The sequence below is a fragment of the Nyctereutes procyonoides genome, unplaced genomic scaffold, assembly GCF_905146905.1.
Source record: "Nyctereutes procyonoides isolate TBG_1078 unplaced genomic scaffold, NYPRO_anot_genome, whole genome shotgun sequence".
Taxonomy (NCBI): Eukaryota; Metazoa; Chordata; class Mammalia; order Carnivora; family Canidae; genus Nyctereutes; species Nyctereutes procyonoides.
The window spans coordinates 9868006-9894998 of NW_026575037.1; the positions used below are offsets into that span (position 1 = coordinate 9868006).

General features: G+C 38.6%; 1 protein-coding gene across 1 annotated transcript in view; it reads left to right on the forward strand.

Moving 5' to 3' along the window:
* Positions 1-26993, forward strand: part of COLGALT2 (collagen beta(1-O)galactosyltransferase 2) — a 102278-nt gene that overhangs the window by 39033 nt on the left and 36252 nt on the right. Inside the window, exons 2-4 of the mRNA XM_055319109.1 lie at positions 19599-19709; positions 22278-22395; positions 24976-25110. Coding sequence (XP_055175084.1) covers positions 19599-19709; positions 22278-22395; positions 24976-25110 — 364 coding nt within the window. The remainder of the gene's footprint in view (positions 1-19598; positions 19710-22277; positions 22396-24975; positions 25111-26993) is intronic.

The window sequence follows — 26993 nt, forward strand, 5'->3', positions numbered from 1 at the left end:
AGACATGGGAAACAAAACAAAACAGAATAAAGCCAATGAGAGATGAAGGAAGAAAGTAACACATATAAAGACAGAAATTAATCAAATTGAAACTGAGGATGCAGTAAATCCAATATATGGTTTTCCAAAGAGATTAATAAAATGAACAAAACCTAGTAGGACCAATCATATAAGAAATATAAGAAATGAAAAAGAGAATATATAAATAATGATGCAACTAATATTAAGAACAAAAAAGACTTAAGAACTAAAAATAACTGAGTTGTACTAATAAATTTGAGAAATTAGGTAAAATATTAAAAATTCTTAGGAAAAAATACAACACGACTCATGAAGAAAGAACTCAATAAAGATATTAATTCTCTTCAAACTGTTCTATAGATTTATTGCAGTTCTAATCAAAGCCCCGAGAGGATTTTTTATGAACCTTGACAAACTGATTGTTAAGATTTATTTGAATGAGCAAAGAACCAAGAATACTTAAGTCATTCCTAAAGCCAAAGATAAATGGTGGATGGGGGGCATCAGAGGAATAGTATTGAGAACAAAGAATACTTATGAATTCATAAGAAAAATCAAAGAGCCCAGTATAAAAATGGGCAAAAAAACATGAACAAGTATCCACACACAAAAAAGCATAAATGACCATAAATATATGAAACATTACACACTACTTGATCAGTAACAAAGGAAATGCGGACAAATACTACAGTAAAATATCACTTCTTGTCAGCCAGTTTGGTCAAAATTTTAAGGCCTGACAATACCAAGTATTGCTGGGAATGTACGACAGGAGCTCACATATATGGCTGATGATCAGTGCAACTACTTTGAAAACTACTTGGCTTTCCCTAGTGAAGTTGACCATTCTCAGACCTCTGCCTCAGGAATTCCACTCCTAAGTCTGACAGAGGATACATACAACCAAGGTTGTATGCAGCTTTGTTCTAATATATATAAAAAAAAAAGGGAAAAATCTGGAAACACCCTAAATGTGTATTGACGGTTGAGTAGATCACTAAATTACAGCATTGACAATGAATTAACTACAGATATAAACATCAACATGCCTGAATTTTAAAGAAAACGCATATTGCGTGAGTCTATATAAAGTTCAAAAACAGTCCAAACTATTCTTTTTTTTAGGATTACATACATTTGTAGTGAAACTGTAAAGAAAAGTAAAATAATTAATAACCAAAAATTCAAACTAGAGGAATAACTAGAGAAGGAACATTGGGCACTTCAAGGATATGGGTAACACTTTACCTCTTTCACAGGTAGGGTGTACATGGGTGCATTTCCCATTCTTTTAAACAAAATTGCATTCGCTCTTATATGATATCATTTACAGTAAGAAATATGACAATTTATAAATTTTTTACCTTTATATAATCCCGTCCAATGAACATTTTCATCTTACATTTATCTTCATAGCACCTGTTAAACAAAAGGCAGTTTTATTGTACAAAAAATAAATTGGAGTTGTAAATTTACTTGCTTGAAATTACATTCTAGGTTGGCTGGGGGAAGATGCCAAGCCTCTTGTTCTATGGAGATATTTCTGTCACTTGTCATCATCCCAAGCCATGAATTCATTTGTTTATTTACTTGCTCATCTATTCAATCACTATAGCCCCCCTTCTTGACTCAGGCACTATACTACTGAAATTTAAGGAGATAAATCTCAAGAATGTAAAAGGCTTAAGTAGTTAACATTTTGATTGTCTGAGAGGCAGTGGATTCTGGCTACATATTCACCCCATTTCTAATAGCCATTTCCTTCATCTTGCATGGTATCTTTCTTTCTTCGTATCTCAGACACCAGCTGTGTGTCCAACCCCAACCTTCACTTTGTCATGGCAGGTATTTCTCACTTGAGAGAGAACTGAAGTTTCCTTCACTTGACACCCTTGCCTTTGTTTAAAGAAAGCCAGTGCGCTGAGGTTAGAAGGCAGATAAGCAGCACGTCAGCTCACAGGTCCTCACCTCCAAGCAGGCAAGCCTTTGTTCACAAGGTGGAGAACTTACTGAGCCTGCAGGAATTGTCATAACATTTATTTTTGTCTCCGGAGAGATAACTTGGCAGGAAATATCTTTTCCTTTACGAGACTTCAGGGTCCCATGATTCAAGCTAGGTCTTCCTATTGCATCATCATTGAGTTTTCTTTTCTCTTCACTTGTGTTGTCGTCGGTCTTGATTTTTGGGTCTCTTTTTTGAACACGAAAACCCAATCATTCTTTATACCTCTCGTCACCTTATCATTAGATGGACTCTCCCAGCTTCTAGTGGCTTCTAAGCATTATCAACTTGAACTTTCTACATTTCCTTCCTCATATAGGTTTTAAGTATTCCAAAGGGATCACATAAGTCTCTCATGGGCTTGGCACCATATTAAGCATTGGTGTGTCAAACTAGTTTGGACAAGGCTGATAAATAATACTAAAATATTCAAAATAAAAGAACAAATTTGCTTAATGAGATAACTAAGAGATAAACAGTTTTTTAAATCCCAGTAAGTTAGAAATATTAAAAACATATCTATTGGAGTTGAGATTGAAGATTAAGGATGAGGAATAAGGCATAAAAAATTAAGAGTAAAAAAAATTAAACAGGGTTATACTTTTTTTTTTTTTAAGATTTATTTATTTATTCATGAGAGACAGAGAGAGGAAGAGACATAGGCAGAGGGAGAAGCAAGGCTCCTCGCAGGGAGCCTGATGTGGGACTCGATCCTGGGGCTCCAGGATCATGCCCTGGGCCGAAGGCAGGCGCTAAACCTTTAGCACCCAGGGATCCCCCAAATGTGTACATTAGTACACTTAAATGTACTAATGTAATTGGGATTTTTAAATGTAAATTGGAATATTAAAAGAAAAAAATTGGAAGCAAAACCAAAAGATTTCTTTGGAAAAGCAAACAGTCAATAAAAAAAAAAAGAGGGATGTCTGGGTGGCTCAGAGGTTGAACATCTGCCTTTGGCTCAGGTCATGCTCCCAGGATTTCAGGATCCAGTCCTGCATTGGGCTCCCTGCAAGGAGAAGCAGAGCTTCTCCCTCTGCTTATGTCTCTGACTTTCTCTTTGTGTCTCTCATGAATAACGAAATCAAATCTTTTTTAAAAAAAGAAAGAAAAGAAAAAAGGAAAAACCCCACATACCAGTTGGAAACAAACGCACAAAGTGATAATACAAGAAGACTTTGACATGGCTCTGGCTTCCCCAGGCTGAGGGTCTTCACTTTATAAAATTATGGCCTGAAGAGGATGCTTGGGGAAATCAATATATCTGTTGTATTCTATTTTGCTAAGGTTTTATTTAAGGTATTTTTTATCTGTGCCTAGACATGACTTATATATATTTGGGATTGTTTATTATAGATACGGGATTTGAAAAATCAGTTTTGCAAATGTATTAGATTTTTAAAGATTCTTTTGGTTACTTGGAAGATTTTCCACTGAATCAGGGCCAATGCCTTTTATTAGATTATGGTGTGTGTGCCTCTTAATAATGAGCTGCTTATAGTTACAGTTTCTTGCTATGTAAGCCTGGAAATTTTGTATGTACAAAAAAGTGACTATTGATGTTATATATTAGTGTTATTATTTCTCTCCATTTTCTTTCTTTTTCTTAAGTTCATAATTTCCATTTGTTGTTTTTTAGTCTTTTCAATAATACAGACGAGGAAGTGAAGGCTTAGACATGCCAGTTAACTGAGCCAGGATTAAACAGCTGAAGGAGTCCAAAAGCCACATCAGTTATACAGGTTCCTCAATACGAGGGAATCCTTCTGCAGAGAGTGTAGTGACATATACTTGACTTTATTTTCTATATTTAAAAATTTGACTTAATATCACATTGTTGATTTTATGCTAGGTATTTTATTATTCCTGTCCTTTAGACCTTGCCACAAGGAAATCTCTATACCCACTGCTTTTGAAAATTCACCTTTAATTTTCAGGTTAATTAGGTCAGAATCTTGGGTCCATCACTTACTAGCTCTGTGACTGATTTCTCATCCATAAGATGGAAAGAATACCAGGGTATTGTGAGGATGAAATAAAATAATATATGTGATTCAGTTAACAAATCCTCTTCTTGAGTGCTACATTGAACTAAAGGTCTTCTGTTAGGTCTTCATATAGATAGTAGTCCTAGTGAAAATTTTGGTTGCTCTCAGGCTATGCTCTAATTCTTTTCCAAAGAAACTTGGGACAGTGAATTTGAATCTCATTTTCATAATGCCTGATTCCCTCTGTTAACACCTGCTATGTGGGAATGAAAATGAGAATTTCACTAGTGACATATTATGAGATAATTTATAGGGGCAGCTGAAAAATTGGTCAGGAGGTTCTGGAGAAATGAACTTTGAACATTGAAAATTGTTGACTTCCTTCTCATGGTGACTCCAGAAGAGCATGGTGGCAGCTAAAGACTAAAGCATGCCTGAGACATGATCTGACCTGAGGCTGGGAAAGGAAGGACAATGAGAGCTACCTTTGGCCTGTTTGGTCCTGGGGAAACCACTGTACCCTCCCTTAGGTCTGAAAGGGAGATTGCAGTCTTTTCTCTGCATCAGTTGGAACTAGACTCTATATGATGCTGGATTTCTAATTTGGCTCAAAGGACACACCCCAATGAAAGCCAGGAAGAAGAATGACTTGCCTGTTGCCACATTTACTATCAACCACAATTATATCTGCTTAAACTCTGCCCTGGCCAAATGTCTCCTGGGTGCTGCCTTCAGAACAACAGCTCACATTCCCCACTTCCTCCCAAACAGGCTGTTGGGCTCCCCAGAGCCTTTCAACAGCTCAGTACCAAACAGCATCTGACCCCTGCCTGTTTCCAGGGCCCACTCGGAAGTCAGACTTTTCTGAATATGGACTATAAAACAGGAAGTGCTCCAAGAGATATTTTCCCAATACTGTCTAATTATGTTTCATTTTTACAAGTAAATTACCCTGTTTTAAACATTTAGTGATTAAAAAGGAGAGTGAGGATGGCAATCTTGTGTTCAGTTATTCATTTAGCAACACTTGACTCAGTGCTGATGCCAGGTGCTGTCCTGGGCTTCAAGTTACAATGATGAGCAAAGACAAACGAACACATTCTTGCCCTCCATAGCTTATAGACCATAAGGGGAGAAACACATTTCTCAATACCCTGGAGATAAACAGAGTTGCGACTCTGATAAGTACTGGGAATAAGAGGTATATAGCACGAAAATAACTTACAGCCAGGGGATATGATCCATGTGGGGAGGTCAAGGAAGCCCCAGCATCTTGGAAATCTAAGATCCAGGGTCCCCGTCCTACCTTTCAGAGTCACCAGATGAAATTTGGGGTAGATATTCAGAAAGCTAGTGTCTCAGCCATCTTTTCCCTAAACCCAATTTCTCCATTCATAGGGCAAAAAAGATCCTTAAACTGATCAGTTAGAGCAGAGATAACCAAAGCAACACAAAGTTTTGAGAAATATTAGAGAAATCAATCAGTTGTTGCTAAGTGCAATTGCTCTTTAAGACACTACTCAAAATTATGAGTACTTCCTTAGGTATGTTTCTGAGACACAAAGACGAGAGGGCCCGCCACCCACAGGAGCTCTAAGGTAATGTCCAGTGTCTTGTGGCTGCAGCAATATCACTAATGACGTAAAAAGCTTGTCGCTGTATTTCACACTTGGAAGACAAAAATCACAATTTACTCTTTACCTTCTTTAAACTATTTCCTTCCTTTTAAAAAAAACTTAACTCCAAAAATGTGATTTTAAAACCAGACTTTTAGAACAGGAGTTAACAAGACAAATCATCGGAGGCCCGCTGTCTGCCTTCCAGACTGTCTCTGACACTTCCAGTGTCTCTGACACTTGCCCTCCGAGACTTGGGGCATGATGTGTCACCTCTATGGGCCTGAGTGTCCTCGTCTCAATAATGGGGTTAATAAGAGCACTATGTCATTGGGTTGTGGTGAGGATCAAGTGAGATGTTACATTGCAAGTGTCCTTGTTCGGGGCCTGAGAGACACGTGGGCTCAGCTCTTTGCTCTGGCTGCCCCTGTCTGCGGAAGTGTGGTGAGAAGTCAAGGTGGTAGGGACACTTCTACGTACTGCGTACTTGTGCAAGTTCGCCTCCTCTGTGGCATATTACAAAGCCACACAGACCCTGGAAATGTTAGGAGCACAGAGTGTTCCTTCTCTCCGACAGTAGTTTTCCATAATAAAGACGGGGAAAAATACCATCCGAATAGCGTCCAGTTTGCCTCTGACAACATGAATAAGAGGTGTCTTAAAAAATATACTTCTTGGAGCTCTCTGATTTCCATTTGAGTATATAATATGAACATGGACCTAACACCTGCTACACCGTGGTCCTTGCCCTCCCCCCCCACCCTTAAAGAAACCTCAAATGAAGTGATGTGGGCAGGCGAGACTTAACACTCTTGAAAGCAGATAAATTCAAGGCAAACATTTCCTCTCTCCCTCCTGAGCCGACTGGAGTGTTATTCCTGGAACCAAGGCAACAGGTATCGGGTAACAGTGATGGGCTGGAAAGAGATTTTTTGTCAGCTGGAGCCAAGTTCTCATTCTAGGTGACTCTTGTGGGAAAACAGCCTTGAATTCAATTTGCAGAGTTGGACGCTTTCTGACTTTGTTCATGTTCCTAGCCCAATTTTTTCAATGGAGGAACAAGCACTATAGCAGGAAGAAGCTTGATGGCTTTGGGGGAAAAAATCAAAATGCTTTATATGGGTGTAGTATTATTCTGTTACCTTTGCTGCTTGTTTTGCTTATATGGTAGCAAAGGGTCTCTAAGGGTAGACCCTTAATAAATTTGGGCACCGTGTTTTTATTTTGTCATCCATTTCTGCAGGCATTTATTTGCTGAGTTTGTCATTCTACAAGCACAGGCTAAATGCTTACTATGTACTGGGCACAGTTTGGGAGTGGGAAATTTGGACACATGGCTGAGAAGTATAAATGAAGTTTTGAAGAAAATGGGTCAGAATGTTAGAAATCACACTTTTTCCAGAAAACCCGTCATATATGGCTGCTGAACCTGTGTCTGTAAATGGAATGAAGTAGGCCAGTGCTTCATATGTATCTTGAGCATTGCCTTTGAAGAATTCAAAGAATAGATTCTATAGCATCTATAGATCCTAAAGGTAGTACCTGTCATAATTTGGCAAAATATATTATTTCAGAGAATTATTTACCTGTTTATTCTTTCAAGTGGGGCAAGATGCTAGGGACCCAGAAAAGTGGGACATACACCTTCACTGCTACTCCCATTCCCAAGGGACAGTTATGTCATCCCTTTTGCAGCCATATCACCCCTTTGATCTGTACGTTGTAGACCAACAAAATTACATGTAGCTCTGCAAACACACCATCCTGTGTTTGCATGCCTCTCTGCCTCCACACATATTATTCCATCTTCTGGTATGCTCTATCTACCTTCCACATTCCAATAAATATCTGCTTATTCTTCAAATTTCAATTCAGGCTTCTCATCCTTTGACCTTCCATATCTTTCCAGCCATTCCCTCCTCTCTGGCACTTAGCCACCTTGTTGTATATCCATTGTTGCAAACGTCACACCAAATTATAATTATTTATATACCTGTATTTTCTTTTAAACTAGGAGGAAGTAGGAGCACCTTAACATCAGTGACAAAGTGCTGTTTTCCAGAAGGTGCCATACTGCCTGGCATAGAGGAGCTGCATCAGAGATGCACAGATGTCTACCAAAATTAGAGAGGCATGCAGGGGTTTCCATAGCTCTTCTTAGGTTAGAAGTTTGCTGACAAACCATTCAACAGATATTTGTTGAACACATACTATGTCCTAGGCACTCTTTTAAGTGCTAGGGATAGAGTGGTGAACAGAACATCCTGGCTGTCACAGAACTTACAATGTACTCCTTAAGTTGAATGGTTATGGCTCAGCTAAACATTCTATTAATAGGGAAGAAGAGGAAGGCTGATATTGAGACAATCAGTAGTCATTGCCACACTATTCTTTCATGTTGTCTATATTTAAGTGGTCAGGTGTGTTTTTATTCTTAAAAAAAATGGTAGACTGTGGTAGTTCTGGATTTTTCGCCTTAAATGCATGTGTTGAACTTTGTTGTATGCATCTCAGGAGCCTATTCAATAGGCTGTCTAATTTCTTATTTGCGTGTGTGTGTGTGTGTGTGTGTGTGTTGGAGAGAGCTAGAGAAAGTCCAGCTCTCAAAGAAAGTGCTTTTGAAAGCTCTCTCACATACCACTGGCTCCTCACAACTCACTTAGCTAGGTATGTACAATAGGTATTATTACTCCATTTTACAAATGGAAAAACAAGGTACAGAAAGATCAAGTAAACTTATTCAGGCTGTAGAGCTAGTTGGCAGAAGAGCCATGTCTCCTGACTTCATACTTTTTTACTTGATTAAGAATGTGGTTAGTCAGGAAACAACAGATGTTGGCAAGGTTGCAGAGAAAAGGGAGCCCTCTTACACTGTTGGTGGGATGCAACCTGGTGCAGCCACTCTGGAAAACAGTATGGAGGCTCCTCAAAAAGTTGAAAATAGAGCCACCCTATAACCCAGCAATTGCACTACTAGGGATTTGCCCCAAAGATACAGATGTAGTAATCCAAAGGGGCACCTGCACCCCACTGTTAACAGCAGCAATGTTCACAATAGCCAAACTATGGAAAGAGCCCAGATGTCCATCAACAGATGAATAAAGATGTGATATGTATATGGTCCACTACTCAGCCAGCAAAAGGAACGAAATCTTGCCGTTTGTGATGACGTGGATGGAACTAAAGAATATTAAGCTAAGCGAAATAAGTCAATTAGAGAAAGACAATTATCATATGATTTCACTCATTTGTAGAATTTAAGAAACAAAAGAGAGGATCATAGGAGAAAAGAGGAAAAACTAAACCAGATGAAATCAGAAAGGGAGACAAACCATAAGAGACTCTTAATCATGGGAAACAATCAGGGTTGCTGGAAGGGAGGGCGGTAGGAGGATGGGGTAACTGGATGATGGGCATTAAGAAGGGCATGTGATGTAACAAGCACTGGGTATTATATAAGACTGATGAATCACTGACCTCTACCTCTGAAACTAGGAATAGATTATATGTTAATTAATTGATTTAAATAAAAATACATATTTAAAAAACTGAAAAAAAGAATGTGTTTAGTCAAATAATAATGTCAGGTAACTCAGAATCAGTGGGTGACTAAAGTATTTATTATCACTTTTAAGTTAAAAGTCTACAGAAACAAATGAATCAAACTAAACCATTCTGTGTAAAACATGGATACTTACTTCAGCTTTTTCCCGATTTCCACTCAAATGACCACTTTGCCTTCACGTTTTTTAGCCCAGTCCAACCAGCTTTCCTTTTCACAGAGAGGCTCCAAGGGCGAGGTCTTCCACAGTGCTTCATTTAGGAAGCCCAGTCTCTCTCTGTGGTCACACTGGCCCCTGTTCATCATGAGCTCATGGTTCATGAGTTCTGTGTTTTGCCAGGGCATCGCCCTGCCAGGCCCGAGGGCTGATTGTTTACATTGGTGGCATCTGCCCAGCTTGTCTGCTGACAGCCAACACTTCTTGCATACTTACCACTGCCCCCACATTCCTAGGTCACATCATGTCACCTGAACTCAATATATGGCCACGACAGAGTAAAGGATCCCTCTTTGCTTCAGTGGAACAGAAAACTAAGACTTTCAGAAATTGAGAAAAATACATATCAGAGATGAAGTATAAGTGAAAAAAGAATAAACTTTGGGAGAAAGTCTCTAAGCCTCATATTCCTTATCGGTAAAAATGAGGATAATAATACCTTCCTTGAGAATTACCATAAGGATTAGAGTTGTATACTTAAAATGCCCAGCTTAGTCCCTGGGACATAGGGTAGTCCATACATGGTAGAGAATAAAATAAAATATATTTTCTTCATTTTTCTATAATATTCAAATGTAGGCAACAATCCCAAGGGAAATGAAAATATGTGTCCACACAGAAATTTTCACATGAATGTTCATAACAGTATAACAATAAGTAAAAAGTAAAAATAACCCAAATGTCCATTAACTGGTCAATGGAGAAACAAAATGCGGTGTATCCGTACCGTGGAGTATTATTCAGACCTAAAAATAAATGAGTTACTGATATATGCTGCAACATGAACCCTGAAAACATTATGCTAAGTGAAAAAAGTCAGACACAAAATGCCACAGTTGTATGATTTCATTTATATGCAATGTCCAGAAAAGGCAAATTCAGAGACAGGGAGTAGAGCAGTGGTTACTGGGGGCTGGAGTCGGGGAGAATGCAAAGCAATTTCTAGTGGGTACAGATTTCTTTTGGGGGTGATGAAAATGTTTGGAAATTAGATCATGGTGGTGGTTGTGCAACTCTATGAATATACTAAAAACCACTGAATTGTACACTTTAACTGGGTGAATGTTAGACGAATTGTATCTCCATAAAGTATTATTTTAAAAAATGGACAGTAAGTATGCCTTAGTTGCTATGCAAAGAGAGGTTCTGTAGGGTGTTTGTGAGAAGTGTACCCTTCTGCTCACTCCATGGTGACTATATCATTCATTGCTTTTTATGTTTTTTTATTCTATTGCTATTAGACTGAGAGAATTATTTAGACCTTGCCCAACTTGTGCCTATTTGTCTTTCCTTTTTTCATTGAAAATGCTTTCATTGTTTGTGAAAGCAGTGAAGTGACATTATTGCTATCCTCCTGGCCATAGTTGAAATATTGTATTACTGAACTATGTGCCCTGAGTGTGCACAGATGGATGGACCATGGCTCTTACAAGCCAAACTAATGTGGGCTTTGTGTCAGGTCCCTGGTTTCTAGGGATCCCTTATCACGCTGGCACATGTTCATGCATTTCAGCCTAAAACTTCTCATGGGATATAAACAGGCCTTTATTTCTCAGAACCTGGATATCTGACTTCTCTTGAAACAATAGAAAATCTAGGCTTTCTGGGCACACATTCACAAGGCAGCAATCTGATGGAGCCTGCATGTGTCCTGTCCCTCACACTGTTAGCTCAGGCATGGTCCATTTCAGTCCTTGATGTTATCTGTGCTCAGCCTTTGTAGGCATTTGGGTTGGATTCAGTGAAAGTTTCCTTGAATCATTCATTCATTCATTCATCAGGCCCATGGTTAGTGTCTGTTTTACACAGTAAACTCTGTTAGGTGCTGGGATACTTCTATCCTCAGAGAAGAGAATCTGGTAATGGAGAAAGACAAGAGAACCAGTTAATTACAATGCAGGAGTAAGTGCAGTGCTCCAAGTATAGGTAGAGAATCAATGTATAATTACAGATTTTGGGCATCCCATCTAGCCTGAGGTGTTTGGGGGGGCAGTGGAGAGCTTCAGGGCTCCTGGAAAATGTGTCCCTAGATCCCATGTGTCTTCTCTTTAGTATCCGGACTCTAGTTGTTGACTGTATGGTGAAATATATTCCACTAGTAACTCCATTTCTTCAGGGCACACCTACATAATAAAAAACTTGACAGAACTGGAAACTCCAGCAAGGAAGAGGAAAAAAAGGAAATGAAGAGTGAGTGAAAGGGAGCAAGAAGAAGAAACAAAGGGCAAAGGAGAAGAAAAACAGGAAAAAGAGTATTTACACAAATGAGAAACATATTTATCTTGTCGCAGATGCTGCCACTGATATTTGCATAGAATTCCAAGAGTTTTGGCTCCAAGGAAAATTATGCTGAAGTGAATCTCAACAAAACTTGATGACAGATGGTAGCTGTGCTTGTGGTGAGCACAGTGTAACATATAGAGTTGTCAAATCACAATATGGAGCACCTGAAACCAGTGTGACATTGTGGGCCAACTATACTTCAATTAAAAAAAAAAAAAGCTCATAGGGAACTAATGAATCTTCCTGTTTTCTTGCCTTGTTTCCTGCTGGGACAAGTCCATACTTTCATTCTAAGATGATCTCACTGGTCCCGTTGATTAATGTCCTTGACAAGGCAGAGAATTCCTTCTAATCTGACAGGTGCACTTCCACTCTGCGTGGGGGAGTGCTGTGGCAGGAGTTTGCACTAGGGTTGGGATGGGGCATCTGAGCCCAGGTTCTAACACCCACCATTTTTATGACTTGTGCAAGTCATAGCCTTTCATCCTCAGCCTTCTCTTCCATAATGTGGAGAGATAAAAATAATGCTAAGTTCTCTAATTATAGAGCTCAAAATGGATGAGTGCATGACACACAGGTGAGGGGTTCATAGCGCCAAGAGGTGCAGACCCTTCAGAATTAAAAGTGTTAAGGAATGGCTCCTTTGTAATATATTTAATTATGTTCATCTTCACATCAATACGATGGCATTGGGCTTTTGAATTCACTTTTAACTGGTCAATTGCCAATTTTTACCATTTCTCTTTCCTACCTTTTAGGAATGAAATTGATTCCTTGGTTGATTGCATTTCCAGAAACAGATTTTTTTTTTTAACATCACTCTTACCCAGTCTTCAGATGTGTAATGCCTATAATTGTTTCTGGGATTAAATGAGACATATCGAGAAGGGATGTTGAGGGAGTAGAAGCATTTATTTTGTTGGTGAGGAGGGTTTCGTGAGGAGTGAGTTTTCCTGATTTCTTAGCTCATTGGGAAGAACTGCTACCAATTGACTTGGTAGGACCTAGGAAAAGGCTTGTGTTGGGAGAAATCCCCAGCCCCCCAGACCATGTCCATATCCTTACCCATATCCAAATCTAGTTTTCTACCCAGCAGAGAGGTTCTAGGTCTTTAAACAATTCTACATGGTAACCAAGAAGCAAGAATCCACCAGCATATTTTGTCAAGTGGCCAAGCAAATCTCTTCCCCTTGGCAGAACAGCTTCTGGTGAGGCTCTCCCTGAAAGCAGAGACCAAGGTGGTAACTTGATGACATGAGCTTTCTTGAAAATAAATTTCACTAGTTGCTTCAAAAAGTGGAATCTTATTTTTAGGTGGGAGCTCTTTTATTTTCTACACAGCTGAGTCTTTCCCTGCTAGATGAAAACATGAGGTGGTTAAGAAGGTGGTTCAGTTTTTGAAGTCCAAAGTCGGAAAATTCAATTTTGCCAACTTACTAGTCATGGCGTGAATCGTCTAGGCGATGACTAACCTTGTTGTTCATTCCATCATCGTTCCCTTGAGCCTTGGGGTTTGTATTTTGCAGGTTCTGGAGCAGCAAAGAGCAGGCTCTGCACAGTGTTGCCTTCATCCTGGCCCATGGATTGCAGTCCTGTTGTTCTGTATCTTCAAAAGTCTAGGCTTCCTGGGGTAGCAGGGAAGCCGAGAACATTCCCTGAGGATCAGTGCAAATGGAAGTAATCAGGAGGACTGTGTCCTCAACATCTGTGTCTCACCTGCTGAGAGATCCAATCCGCATCTTTAACATGGCTCCAGGGGCCCCATGCTCACCAATGTGAGCATAAGCCTCACAAGCTCAGAAGGACTCGTGGTAAAAATAAATGAGTCAGTCTTAATTATTTCAAGTTAGCTGTTAGTTTAAGAGCCAAGACCGGGGAATGAAAATTGACCTTCTGGAACAAGGAGAAATGTCAGGGTGTGTAGACATTGCCAGAGAAGGCTCAATGTTGTTTTCTTGGTGCAGCCAAGTAGTCAAATTGTATCATCCTGCAGACATGTTTATTTACTGGTCTGTTCCATGAGCTCTCACTTTTCCCTGTAACAGTGACAATGCACTTGCTGGCCCCGGGAACTTCCGTAACCAAGGAGAGGCCCTGCACTGTGCTGGTGATTGTATTTGCAGCCTGTGTTTATTTTTGTCCTGATTTGACTTTGACTCTGAGACCAATAGGCCTTTGCTGATGGGCACAACTAGAGAGGAGGAAACAGGAACCAGAGGCAGAATCAGAGAGAAAGTGGATGGGCAGCCAGCATTATTGGTGAGTAATGGCCCAGACTTTCCTCTGAGGCCAAGTTGGGTGTCACACTTGTTCCTACCAGCTCTTGCATTTCAAATACTAGCTCCAAAGAAAGCCAGCAAGGACCAAGGCACCGAGAGAGGACTGACCACGGGCACTGGGGGCCTACTGGGGCCACAGCTCTCCCAAAGGTGGAGCTCCTTCTTAGTGGCTGGCAGGTCCTGGTGCTTCTTAGAGGTAAAGAGAAGCCACTGTCCCATCAGGGCATTCAAAGAAAATTAATTATGTGAGGACTGGCATGGCTCAGGAGCTGAGCCCACCTTTGCTATCTTATCCTGCACCAAAGAGACCCAGGGAAGGGGGGGGCGGCAGGTGTCGTTGATTTAAGTGTGTCCCCACACTGGAGAGTTGTGGGAAAGATGGAATGGGCTTAGCTTCCAGGGAGCGTGGTCTTCCAGCTGATGCCTGCTGTGCTTCCACAAACCCTGGTTTTCTAGTTCCACTAGAGACTTTAAATCATATGTGGATCACCTCTCTGGATGTCTCTTCACATCATTCGTTTTCTTCAAGGAATCCCTCACTGGGGGCCTTTCCCAGTCTGATGGCAGAAGGCTTCAGACCCAAGGCTCTTTCTGTACGGGACTGGAAGGAACTTTCAGATGGGAGCGATGCCTCAACTTCCCCTGAAGGGGGTCACACATTCGGACCCCTCAGCTCCTCAGCTTCTCCGCCACAGCACTTTTCTGTGTCTACTTACTTGGGGAGGCTCACAGCAGGACAGGCACCACACTGTCGCATTGTTCTAGGGACTCTGAAAATAAAGCTGTTCACTCAAGCCTCGGGTTTCCTCTGGGGACCTTGCAGCTGGGCCTTTGCTCCTGTCTCTCCAACTCCCTGAGTAGAGCAGTGCCCAGATGCTTTTCTGGTTAGATATGCAAGCGGAAATGCATTGTTTTTTTGGTCAGAGGGATGAAAAAGGCAGCAGTTTGGAGTCTCTGCCTGGATTTCTGTTTATTTTTTGGTGCTGGGGCGGGGGCGCGGAGGGGGGGCAGAGGCAGGGCAATTGGTCTTGAGCAGGGGCTGCAAGGCTTCCCCAGCAGGCCGGTGTGGTCAGTGCAGCTCTGCCTCTGGGATCGTGCAGGAGATTTGGCCCCGCACCTCAGACACCCGTGTCCCTGGACCTCCAACCACAGCTGGAGGATTTGTTCCTTTCCCAGGAAGCCTGAGAACAAAGAGAATCTGCACAATTTCCAGAAGTAACTGAATAGGAAACATTTTCCCCTCAATAAGGAGAGTATTTTAAATCTGTGCTCCCATTTTTCAATTAGCTTTATCTTCGCCTACACCCAAGCAGCTCATTTCTAAGGATGTCTGTGAATAGCAGATACTTAGGCAGAGTGGGGAGTGTTTAGTCTGGATACCAGGAAGATACATTTCATACAATGAAATACATCATACAAGCAAATGCATAGATGCGGGGAGGGCACAGCGAATGTAAGCCCCACGTAGTGAAGACCCTGCAACTAAGGAAAGAAGTCGATGCTGTAGGAATTCTCCTACACTGTTTTATAGTGATTTGGGAATAATGTAGAAGTCCCATAACTTTTGGCTAACCCTGCAGTCAAGATATTTTTTTATTTTGTTTTGTTTTAACTTACTCTTGCTGCTAATATTTTGAGCAAAACTATGGGCATTCAAGCTGGTTCTGAGTTTCAGGAATTGGTCTATACATGAGATGAGTGGTTTGACTCTCAAAGTGCCCTTCATGGCTACTTCACTGGACATGGGTGGCAGGTAGCCATGTGTCCCAGTGGACGTCCCAACATTCTTCACTTCTCAGCATAGATGGGGCCTGTGCCCCTCCCCCATGTTGCTTTCTGGCCCACTTCCCTGCCTCCTTATGTTATCCCATTTTTGTCCATAGGTGCTAACCTGGTGTCCCTCAACACTGTGAGCTGCACACATTACCACTTTCCCTCTCCAGGTAGTGGAATTTCTGGGTGGGCCTGTGGGTCTCCTCCCTCCTGGACCTTGTTCTGAACGGAGGAGCTGATTCAAATCTAATTTCCAGAAGAGACTTGAAAGTAGATCAAGGGATGCCTGGGTGGCTCAGTTGGTTAAGGCTCTGACTCTTGATTTCGGTGCAGGTCATGATCTTAGGATTATGAGAGCCCTGCACTGGGCTCTGTGCTCAGTGTGGAGCCTGGTTGAGATTCTCTCTCCCTCTCACTCTGTCCCTTTCACTCATGCTCTCTCTCTCTTTCTAAAATAAATAACTCTTAAAAAAAAAAAAAAGAAAGTAGTTGGAATTGGCAATTGGCATCAGCTCCTAATCTTCTATTTTTTTTGGAATAATATTTTCAGTAAGGCTAATTTTAGTTCAAATATCCATTTTATAAAATACGATTTTCAAATACTAGTCATATATCTCTATCCCCCATTTTTCTATACCCCATGACTTAAGTTACACAATTTCCGGTTACTTGGTGTTTTACAGAAATTTACTCCCTATGTCACATGGGGCTCCACTATGCTTTGCTTAACAATTTGTTTTTTTCTCTTTAACATTTCTGAATATTCTCTCCTTTAAAGATTTGTTACTTTTGGAAAAGCAGCGACTTTCAAAAGCTCAAGCAGGAAGAGCAAAAGCCATCATAGATTGGGTTTAACAAAATCCTCTTGACTGAAATTGCCTGTATATGAAAGAAGCAACCACTGTTCACTCCTCTTGATTTGCTCTTACATGTTCCCAGAGAACCACTACTGCTGAGAGTGCCCATGGCTTTTCCATCCAGGAGGCACTGCTGAATTGCCCATAAATTCTAAGCATTTTTACTCCCTTTTAAGAGTCTCAGGCATCTCTGTCTTTCCATGACTCTTCTGTTTACTCTCCTGCTTTCTTCCCTTCTTCCCTTCCTTCCTTCCTGTTTTAATTTTATTCAGTGTGGTTTTTAAAAATCAGGAATAGATGTTGAGTTTTGTTCAGATGCTTTTAGCATTTACAGAAGTAATCATTTCATTTTTCTTCAGGTGTGTTAATAGAATCAATTAATGGATTTCCTTTTATAATGAACAATCCTAGGCTATACCATGTAATATTTTTGTAATAGGATGCTGGATTCTGTTTGCTAATACCTCATTTAGGATCTTTGCAGCATATTCATTAAAAGATATTGGTCTATAATTGTGTGCGTGCATGCATGTGTGGCTATCTTCATCAGGTTTCGATATTAATATTGTACTTTCATTATTAAAATAATTTGGAATTTTCATTTGTTTCTCCTGCGCCCTGGAGAACAAGCTACATAGCATTGGAATTATCTCATCTAGTAGAATTCCCCTGTGAAACCATCTGGACATAATATTTTCTTTTTTTTCTCTCTTTCTTTATTTCTTCCTTGATAATTGTTCTGTTTAAGTTTAATATTTCTACTGAAGTCAATTTTGCTAACATGCATCTTCCTAGGAAATCGTCCATTATATCCAGTTTTCAAACTTATTTTTCATTGAGCTGTGCAAAGTTATTGAATAATTTCTTTCATATCAATCATATTCCCTTCATCCTCGTCAATTCTTATTTTATGTATCTGTGTTGTCTTGATGGATTAATAAATGGTTGCTTTGTTGATTTTCCTCAAAAAAAGCAAAATTTGAGGGAGTTTGGTGGGAAGATGGGTGAAATAGGTGAAGGGGGATTAAGAGTAGACATACCATGATGAGCACCGACTAATGTATAGAATTGTTGAAACACAATATTGTACACCTGAAACTAATAAGATATTTTAATTATATTGGAATTTTACAAAAATAAATTTTTTTTAAAAAGCAAAATTTTAATTTATTTTATCCTTTTTCTGTTTTATGCTTCTGGACTTTCCTTATTTATTTCTTTATGTTTGTTTTGTTACTCTTGTAGCTTTCTATCAGGAATTCAACTCACTTATTTTTGTTGATTTAAAGATATAGAACTGAATTTTTCTGTGATCATTGCTTTAATTGTATCTTAAAATTCTGATACATAGTGTTTTCGCAATTCATTTTTAGAATTTCTGAAATTGATTTGTATGTCTTCCTGTACTCAATAGTTGTTTTAAAGAGAATTCTTGATGGAATTCTTTGTTTTTTATTACCAATTTCTAGTTTTCTAGTTTTATCATCAGAGAATGTTGTTTATATTCTTTCAATTTTGTGGAGGCTTTCTGTGTAGTGTAATTGTTGGTCAATTGTTGTGAATGTTCCACATGAACATGAGAAGAAAGCGTCTTCTCTCTCATTGTGTCCTATAGATCCTCTATATATTTACTTCCTCCCATTTGTACCATCTTCAGCTGAAAGTGTTATGGTATGGTACTCTTCATCTCAGGGTTGTAAATTCAAGCCCCACGTTGGGTGTAGAGATTACTTTAAAAAAATCTTAAAAAAAAGAAAGTAGTGTGCTAACATCTCTTATTATTGGGGTTTCTGTTTTTCCTCGCAATTTCTATCCCTTCCATTATAAAAGGGGTTGACAAACTACAGCCTATAGATCCACTGCTTATTCTTGTAAATAAAGCTGTATTGGAATACAGTAATGCACATTCATTTACATATTGTTTATGGCTGCTTTCCTGCTACAAAAACAGATTTAAGTAGCTGCAACAGAGAGTGTATGGCCTGCAAGCCTGAAATATTTACTATCTTGCTCTTAAAGAAAGTTTGCCAAGCTCTATACTATATGAAGGTACAGGGATGTTCATATTTATTGTATCTCTGATGTGAATTGTGTCCTTTAGCATTATAAAGTATCTTTCTTTGTCATGGCCAGAATTCCACCTTATTTGATGCCAGGCTTATAATTCTTGCTTTCTTTCTCTTTTCCAATTGACTGATATATCTCTTCATTTTTAAGTGTTCTGAATAACTTTGGTTTAGATGTAAAATGGTTTACACTTGTTAGATGTAACAATACTCAATTGTATTGAGTCGGCAATAAAATTTGAAAGTATTTTCATTCTAATAAGCGAGTTAGGCTCCTTTAGAAGTGGATCAATTTGTTAAACTTTTAAGGTAGAAACAAGTTTTGTATACATTATTTGAAGACTCTTGAAGGTCCTCTAGTTTGTATAAACAATGGTAACATTAATAAAAATAGATAAAGATAATTTAGATTTTTGAGTCTTATATTGGAAACTGTTGCTTTTCCCTTGAGTGTATGTGATGACAGTACTACTATTTAGCAGTTTTGTTGTGATCTGAAAACAAACTTGAGAGGAAAATGCAAGAAAATTATTGCTAGTATTGATGGTACTTGTCAGGGAAGTTAAAAAGCAGAGTTCATATCTTGGATAACTAAAAATTAAGCCAAGTAGGAAAATTTACAAAAAGATTAGTTAACTTACTCTTGGATTAATAAATAAGCATTTTCTGCTTATACAGTTTTAGTACAACCCCTTATTGAATCTGCTATTGGCTGAGCCTTATTTTAAGGATCTAATGACACAAAATTGATTTTAAGCAGTGTCTCTCACCTCAGAAAGCCATTGTCTAGGTTGGACCATAAGGGATGTCATTTTCATATATACATTTTTTTCTCAGAACTGGTCATTCTCCTTTCAATTGTTCTGGGGTCTTTGGGATTTCCCCCTCTTTCTTTGGATGGCAACTGAGCTATGTTGTACTTTCTCTCATGCAGGGCAGCCACTGATCACAATGTGGATAATACAACAGAAATACTCAGGGAGTGGTTGAAAAATGTACAGAGATTCTATCACTATGTGGAGTGGAGGCCTATGGATGAACCAGAGTGAGTAGTAAGACAACATTTTGTGAACTCTATCTATCTCACTTCCCTTAACCAGTTTTCTAGCCATTTGGGTGTCTAATCTCGGAGGCACTTACAACTTCTTGGTTATCACTGTATCTAGTAAATTACAAGGATCTGCCATTTCTTCCTTTTTTTTTTTTTCATTTCTTCCTTTGACAGATCTTAGCTCTCTCTTCCTCTTTACTCCTGCAGCTACCAGCGAAGTTCAGGTATTCCTTAGTTTACAAATAAATTGCCACAGTATATATTTTAAAATATTGATATTATTAGTCTTATTTTAAGTATAAGTCTCTTATATTTGGTGGGTCACAGTGAAAAGTTTTCATACTGTTTTATATATGCTGTGCTTCTTTACGTATCTTATTTTTGTAATCATTCCATAGCAGTAATTAAGGAGTTTCTTCATTATTTTATGACTGCATAGTATCCATTATGTGGATGTATCATAATAACAATGAATAGTCAATCCCCTACTGATGGGATTTAGGTTACTTCTTCTTTTAACCATAGCAATTTCTTAATTGCGTCCATATTCAAGGTCATCCTACATACTATACTGTCAAATTAACTTACCTAAAAAACTAAAGACATGGTTTATTTCTCTGTTAAAAGTATTTTGGTGGCTCTCCAATACTCACAGAACAAAGTTCAAATACTTTAGACTTACACTTTTTAAAGATTCCATGAACTTAACACCAACATCTATCCACCTGTATTTCTTGCTTCTTCCCAAAAGAAAACTGTTTTGTCTAGAATGTTCCTTTTACTTTCAACCCCGAGGTGTTACTCATGCTGGTTAATTCTCCAGGAAGGCCCTTTCTGACTTTGTAACCAGTGTTATGCCAAATCCCACCTACTACAGAAACCCATTTCTAATTATTCCAGTTACAAAGATCTACCTTTCTCTCAAAACTTGTATTGCTTATTTCCTTCATCATCCTTTTTGACACAGAAATATCCTTAACTAACTTTGTTAATTAACTGTGTAATTTATGCATTTCTTCTAGGTGATTTTTGGGTTCTTTGGCAGAGGTTACAGTATACAAATACTTCATATTTTCCCCCAGTGCTATATTCTTGGCAGGCACTAAATTAATACTTGTTGGATGAACAAATGAGTGAATGACAACATGAATAAGTGTATTTAAAAATGACTATTGTAAATGTTCCCAAGGCTACTGCAATCTAGTTTTAAAAATTGTAGAAGTAGAATACATTAAATTGCCTGAATTTTTGCCCAGGATAAATCATTTGTTGAAAGCCAAACTCATATAATAATAATAAATGCCATTCCAGAACAGCTCCTTTTTAGTCTCTTTATATAATCATTTCATTATATATGTATATACAGATATATTTCAAATCCTAGCATATGGTCCATATATCAAAACAAAATTTAACAATGAAATTTGAACACTATAAAAGATTTTGAATGCTTTTGTGGAGTTTCTTATAATGGAATTTGGCCTAACTAGAATGGCCAAAAAGACTATATACCTACCTTGCATCCTGGTAATTTTTTCTGTTCCCAGATCTTGAATAAATATATTGTATGTCAAGATCAGTGTGAAAAATATTGGTGAAGGCATTTTGGGGGCAATATATTGAGAAAAACAGGACTTCCCCTGATTTTCATTGAAGCAATAATTGGAAAGACATCTTAGAGAATCCCTATGTAGGACATAGTCTTATTAATCTTATTTATATAATGTTCTCATTGTTTTTGTAATTTTTCATTCTCTAAAGCAAAGGTACTGCTAGCGCAGCTATAAGAACTTGAAATGATGGCCAGATTTGGGCTACTGTGACAGTATCAATACTCATACCAGTTGGAAGCTTTCAGAAGGGTTCTTGAGGGTATGCCAACCTTCTTGCCAATGTGGCCATGTGAGAGTCCTGCCCTGGCTGTTTTGTAGATGTTGATAGAGATTCCAATGACATGCATCTGCTCTACGATCTCACTCTACCTGGGACGGATCAGTGTTTTAGGCTCTGTGGAATCCTCTACTGATACTTGATCAAGTAAATTTAACTTTTGTTTTTTTTTTCTTTGAAACTCAATTTTTTTGCTGCAAAATTTCTAAGTTTATTTGATGGCAGAATATATTAAAAAGTGCCTAGGAACATGAACTTTGGGGTTATGACTGGATTTAAATTCTGACTGTGCACCTTATTAACTGCGTAGCATTACACAAATAAACGACTTACCCACACTACACCAGTTTCCTCATCTGTGAAATGGAGAGAATGTTGGTACTATTCTTGGAAGGACTCCTTGGAGTCTTCTTAGAAGCCACTGAAATATTTCATGTAAGGATTTGTGTGTACAGTAAGCACAAGTTACTTAATCCCTTTTTCTTTATCTACAATATGAGGAAGATGATAACAGTAATAGTACCTACCTCCTAGTGTTGATGGAAGGTAAAATGAGTTACTGCATATAAACATTTGGGACAGAGACTGAAATATATAGGCACTAAATAATTATAAGTTATTATTATTATAATATTATTATTTCTATTACTATTAGCATTATTATTATTTTAGATCTTACCCTGATGAAATTGGACCAAAGCATTGGCCAGGCTCCCGGTTTGCCCATGTGATGAAACTACGGCAGGCAGCCCTTCGAACTGCGAGGGAAAAATGGTCAGACTACATTCTGGTAAAAACAGATGTTTGATTTCTTGACAACTATTATCTAAATGTGTCCAAATCAATTCTCCAAAACCTAGGACTGTGGGAGCTATTAAGACAACCTTTTGTTTAAGAACCAACTCCCCCACTTTTTTCTTTTTAAGTAGGCTCCACACCCAGCATGGAGCCCAACGCAGGGCTTGAACTCACAACCCTGAGATCAAGACCTGAGCTAAGACCAAGAGTCAGAGGCTTAACCAACTGAGTGACCCAGGTGCCCCTCTTCTACTTTTTGATAAAGACACAAGGGAAAACTTGGGGAACTTAATATTGGGGTACCTAAATTTGATCTCTTTCATGCAATAGGCATAAGAAACTCTGAATCCTTTTAGTTCATTGGAATGCTCTGGGGAATATTTCTTCTTCTTCTTCTTCTTCTTCTTCTTCTTCTTCTTCTTCTTCTTCTTCTTTCTTCTTCTTCTAAGATTTACTCACCTCTTTGAGAGATAGAGAGAGGAGGGGCAGAGGGAGAGAATCTTCAAGCAGACTCTTGCTGAGAGCAGAGCCTGATGCTGGGCTCAATCTCACAACCTTGAGATCATGACCTGAGCTGAAACCAAGAGTCAGAGGCTTAACCAACTGAACCACCCAGGCACCCTCCCCTTTTTAAAAGAGATTTATTGGGAAATATTCATAATAACTTTCTGGATATTTTTTTCAGATATAAAAAAAGATTCAAATTAACACCTCCACAACTCCATTCCTTTTTGTTCCTCAGTGATTTGGGGGAAATGTCATTCCTCTTTTTTTTTTAAGAGATAGTGGATTATTACTTACAGTAAGCAGTATATCCACCAGCATGCTTATGGCAGTTCCCTTTCCTTCCACTTCTCACACAGGTGATGTCATGGGTTCATATGGATGCTCTGCATACAGTGGTTTTGTATCACAGCCAAGGAATCCAAAGCTAAGGGAACCCACTGCTTTTATAGAAAGCAGTAAACAGACATGCTCTTTCTGTGGGAAAATATCTTACCTCATCTCTCAAGGTTATCAGCTTCACAAACAGCCCTGAGAAATGGCCCAGTGAAAGAAACAATCCGGGCTTTGGAATCCTGGGCAAAGGAATGGCTTGCTTGGCCAAATCACTTGCTTGGCCTCTTGGTTGCTCCTAATCATGTTGGGTTCTCATAATTTCTCTCTGTGAAGAGATTCCATCACTTTTCTTAGAACTTTGGGAGTGGTCCAGACAAATGCTGGACTTAATGACTAGGGGCCAGGGTTGTCTTCTGTCCTTGTCCTCCAGGAGCCAAACTTAATGGAAAGGAGGACAGCTTCCTAAGCAGCAAGTTGCTACAGTCCCCATTTCCCTTCTGAAAGTTGACAGGGGCTTTTTTCTTAGCAAGTTTATGGAAATCAAGTTCTTCATTCTGTAGCCCCCAAAATCTATTTAATTCTTTTGCTGAGCATTTTCCAGTACAATCCTGGAAATAACACCAATAAAGCAAAAACAATATGATTTCATTAGACTTGTCAATATCTGCTCTTTCACTAAACTCTGATTCCTAAAAGGAATAGTTTTGACCTTTGTCCATCCCCATCTTGTAGACACAACAAAAATCAGCCCAATAGTTTATGACACACACCCCCCTTTTTTTTTTAAAGCCTTTATTTCTTCATGAGAGACACAGAGGGAGGCAGAGACATAGGCAGAGGGAGAGGGAGCCTGATGAGGGACTTGATCCCAGGACCTGGGGATCATGACCTGAACCAAAGGCAGACACTCAACCACTGAGCCACCCAGGCCCCTGACACACACTCTTTCAATACAAATAGTTTCATACAAGGTTTCAGCTTGATGATATTTAACATTGTAAAGCTGTTTAAATGTCATTGAAAAATACAAATGCTGAATCACAAATTTGCGGTAAACAGATTTCATAAGAATGAAAGCTTCTGATTATTTTTGCACACATGGTAAAAAGTTTCCATAACAAGAAACTTATTATTTTATTTTTTTAAGTGTAGAGATCAATGAGATTATTTATTTTATATAGTAGAATCTATTGTTAAATCATCCCTGTATATGAGTCAGCATTAACATGGACTTCTGCTAAGAGCAGGAAAAGTTTCATGAGTTGATATAATGTACTTTCAACAAAAATCTACTTCTAACATTAAAATGATATTGATGGATCTGTTTAGGGCCATTTTGGCATTACTATAGACAACCTAAAAAAGTCTGTTCATTTGTACCTAGTTTGGGCACTCAATGAGTGTTTCTGGATGAATCTTCAAGAGCTCTTGGAAGCTGTTAGTGGTGAATAACCACTCACCTGGGTGTGGGGTGGGTGCTGGTTGAGTGTGTACCCAGTATGGTAGCACCAATTTATTGCTTATGCAGAGCTAAACATGTGGAAGTTAGTCTAAATGTATTTTGTCTGAATGAATGCCATCCAGCTTTAACAAGTTTCAGTAAGGAATATAAATAACTGGTTCCATGTCTCATGAGCGAGTTTCTTTGATACTTCAGAAGTGTTGGGTTAGTCTTGAACCCAGTACAGAAAAGTATTTTTTTTACCTGATTATTATCCTTTTCTTTTTCTAGTTCATAGATGTGGACAACTTCCTGACTAATCCACAGACCCTCAATCTAATGATTGCAGAAAACAAAACCATCGTGGCACCCATGCTGGAGTCTCGGGGCCTGTACTCTAATTTCTGGTGCGGAATCACACCTCAGGCAAGTCTTCTGGCTAATGAATTAAGGCTATGGGGTTTAACAAGGCAGCCATGTATCAACCATAGCACCATTTGCCTTTTTCTTCACTTTTTCCTTTGATACGTGTGTGTCATGGTGTTACAGAAGCAAGCACGTTCAGGAAAGGTGGTAAACTCAGGTTTAATGCATAATCCAATGAGTTCTTTTGTATTAATGAATTAGGAAGAAATTTTTCTAATGAGCTTAGTCTTAGAAGCTTTAACTTAAACATTAGAGCTTATACTTTTTTCCTCTCCGATTCTGAGATTTTTTTTTTAAATAGGATTTTTTGGTTGTTAAAATATAAGAACACTACAGAAAATTTTGGAAATGGAAAACAGTAAAAAAAAAATTAGGTGACTCCCCACCACTCTAACATCATGGATAGCAGCACGTTGTTAATAACTATCTCATCAAGTAGCTATAATGCAATTTACGTAACCATTCTCTTAGTTTGAAATTATTCAAGTTGTTTGCAACTTTTAACTATTATAATGACCATGATTATTAATGTACGTTTTTCTGTATTTAATATTATGTCCTTAGGACAGCTGCTTAGAATTAGAATTACTGAGTTAAAGAATATAAATATTTTGATGACCTTTGATATTGTTGCCAAATTTATTTCCAAAGATATCTAATAATCAGAACTGCTATGGTAACTGGTTTTTACAAAATTCAAGTGAAAGACAAAATTTTAAATTTCCATCATCTCTCTTTTTCATTGTAAAACCTTCGAAGTCCAGAACTCTGTTACAGCGAATGCTTCTGGCTGATTGTATTTTTAATTCTCTATTTAATAAATTAGATAAAGAAATAAATTAAACTGATCAATGTAGTATATATCCATACAGAATAAAGCCACACCAAGGGGCAAAAAATTCAGGTTAAATGTGTTCTCATATGCAAAGGGCTAAATTTTGAGTCCCTCTTTTATATTTAATTTGGTTTTGGATGCAGAATGAGTCTGGTGGTGCGCTGATAAATGTTTAATAACTGGCTTTCTGTTGGGGAAAAGCCCTGATTGGTCGCTCTTGCCAGTTTCGATAGTATAAGTACTCCCACTATGCAAACAACTTAAATGTTGAAGTGAGGGAAAGGTTAAGTAATTGCAGTGTAGCCACTTGGAGATATAATTATTAAAAATATACAAAGCTGCTGCCTGTGGTATTTTAGAATGGTGGTAATTAACATGATTTTTTTAAACAGATTTTAAGCTACCAAAATGTCAACTGGCCTAGAAAATTTCTGAAAATTTAACAAACAGTAGCTCTAGTGCACTGCTGGATGAGCCATTCCTTTTTAGTTATGATTATTTCCTGCAGTTCCAAGAGACTTTGAATGCATGTTATCCACATCTCTCTTAAGGAGACGTTAAGTTCATATTTATAAAAGACATTCAATTCCTTGGGGAGAAAATGTTGTATTAAGTTCATTTAAATTCATACACTCTCAGTTAATAATCTGCAGTGTTCCACATAGTACAACCACTGGAGGGCTGTTTTTAATGAGTTATGCATCAACACCAGGAAAAAAGGGTGGATTACCCTAGTAACTACAGCCTCTAGGTTTTTATTATCTCCTTATTTGCTTTAATCATTAAAAGCAAACAGGAGAAAAGTGCTCACTTATTTTGCACAGTGAAATAGAGAGCAACTTAGGGGCAATTCTAGTTTTTCTCTATCTTTTTTTTGGCTTTCTACCATCCTCAGTCAGGCTTCTGCTAGCTAGTGCAGGAACAGAAACAGCCAAAGACTTCATAGGCTAAAGACAGGCCCTGGTTTCCAGAGACTTCAAACACATCCAAAACAAAATGACCATGGTGTTGTCTGGCCAAGAACAGGAATTACTGCCAAATCATTCAT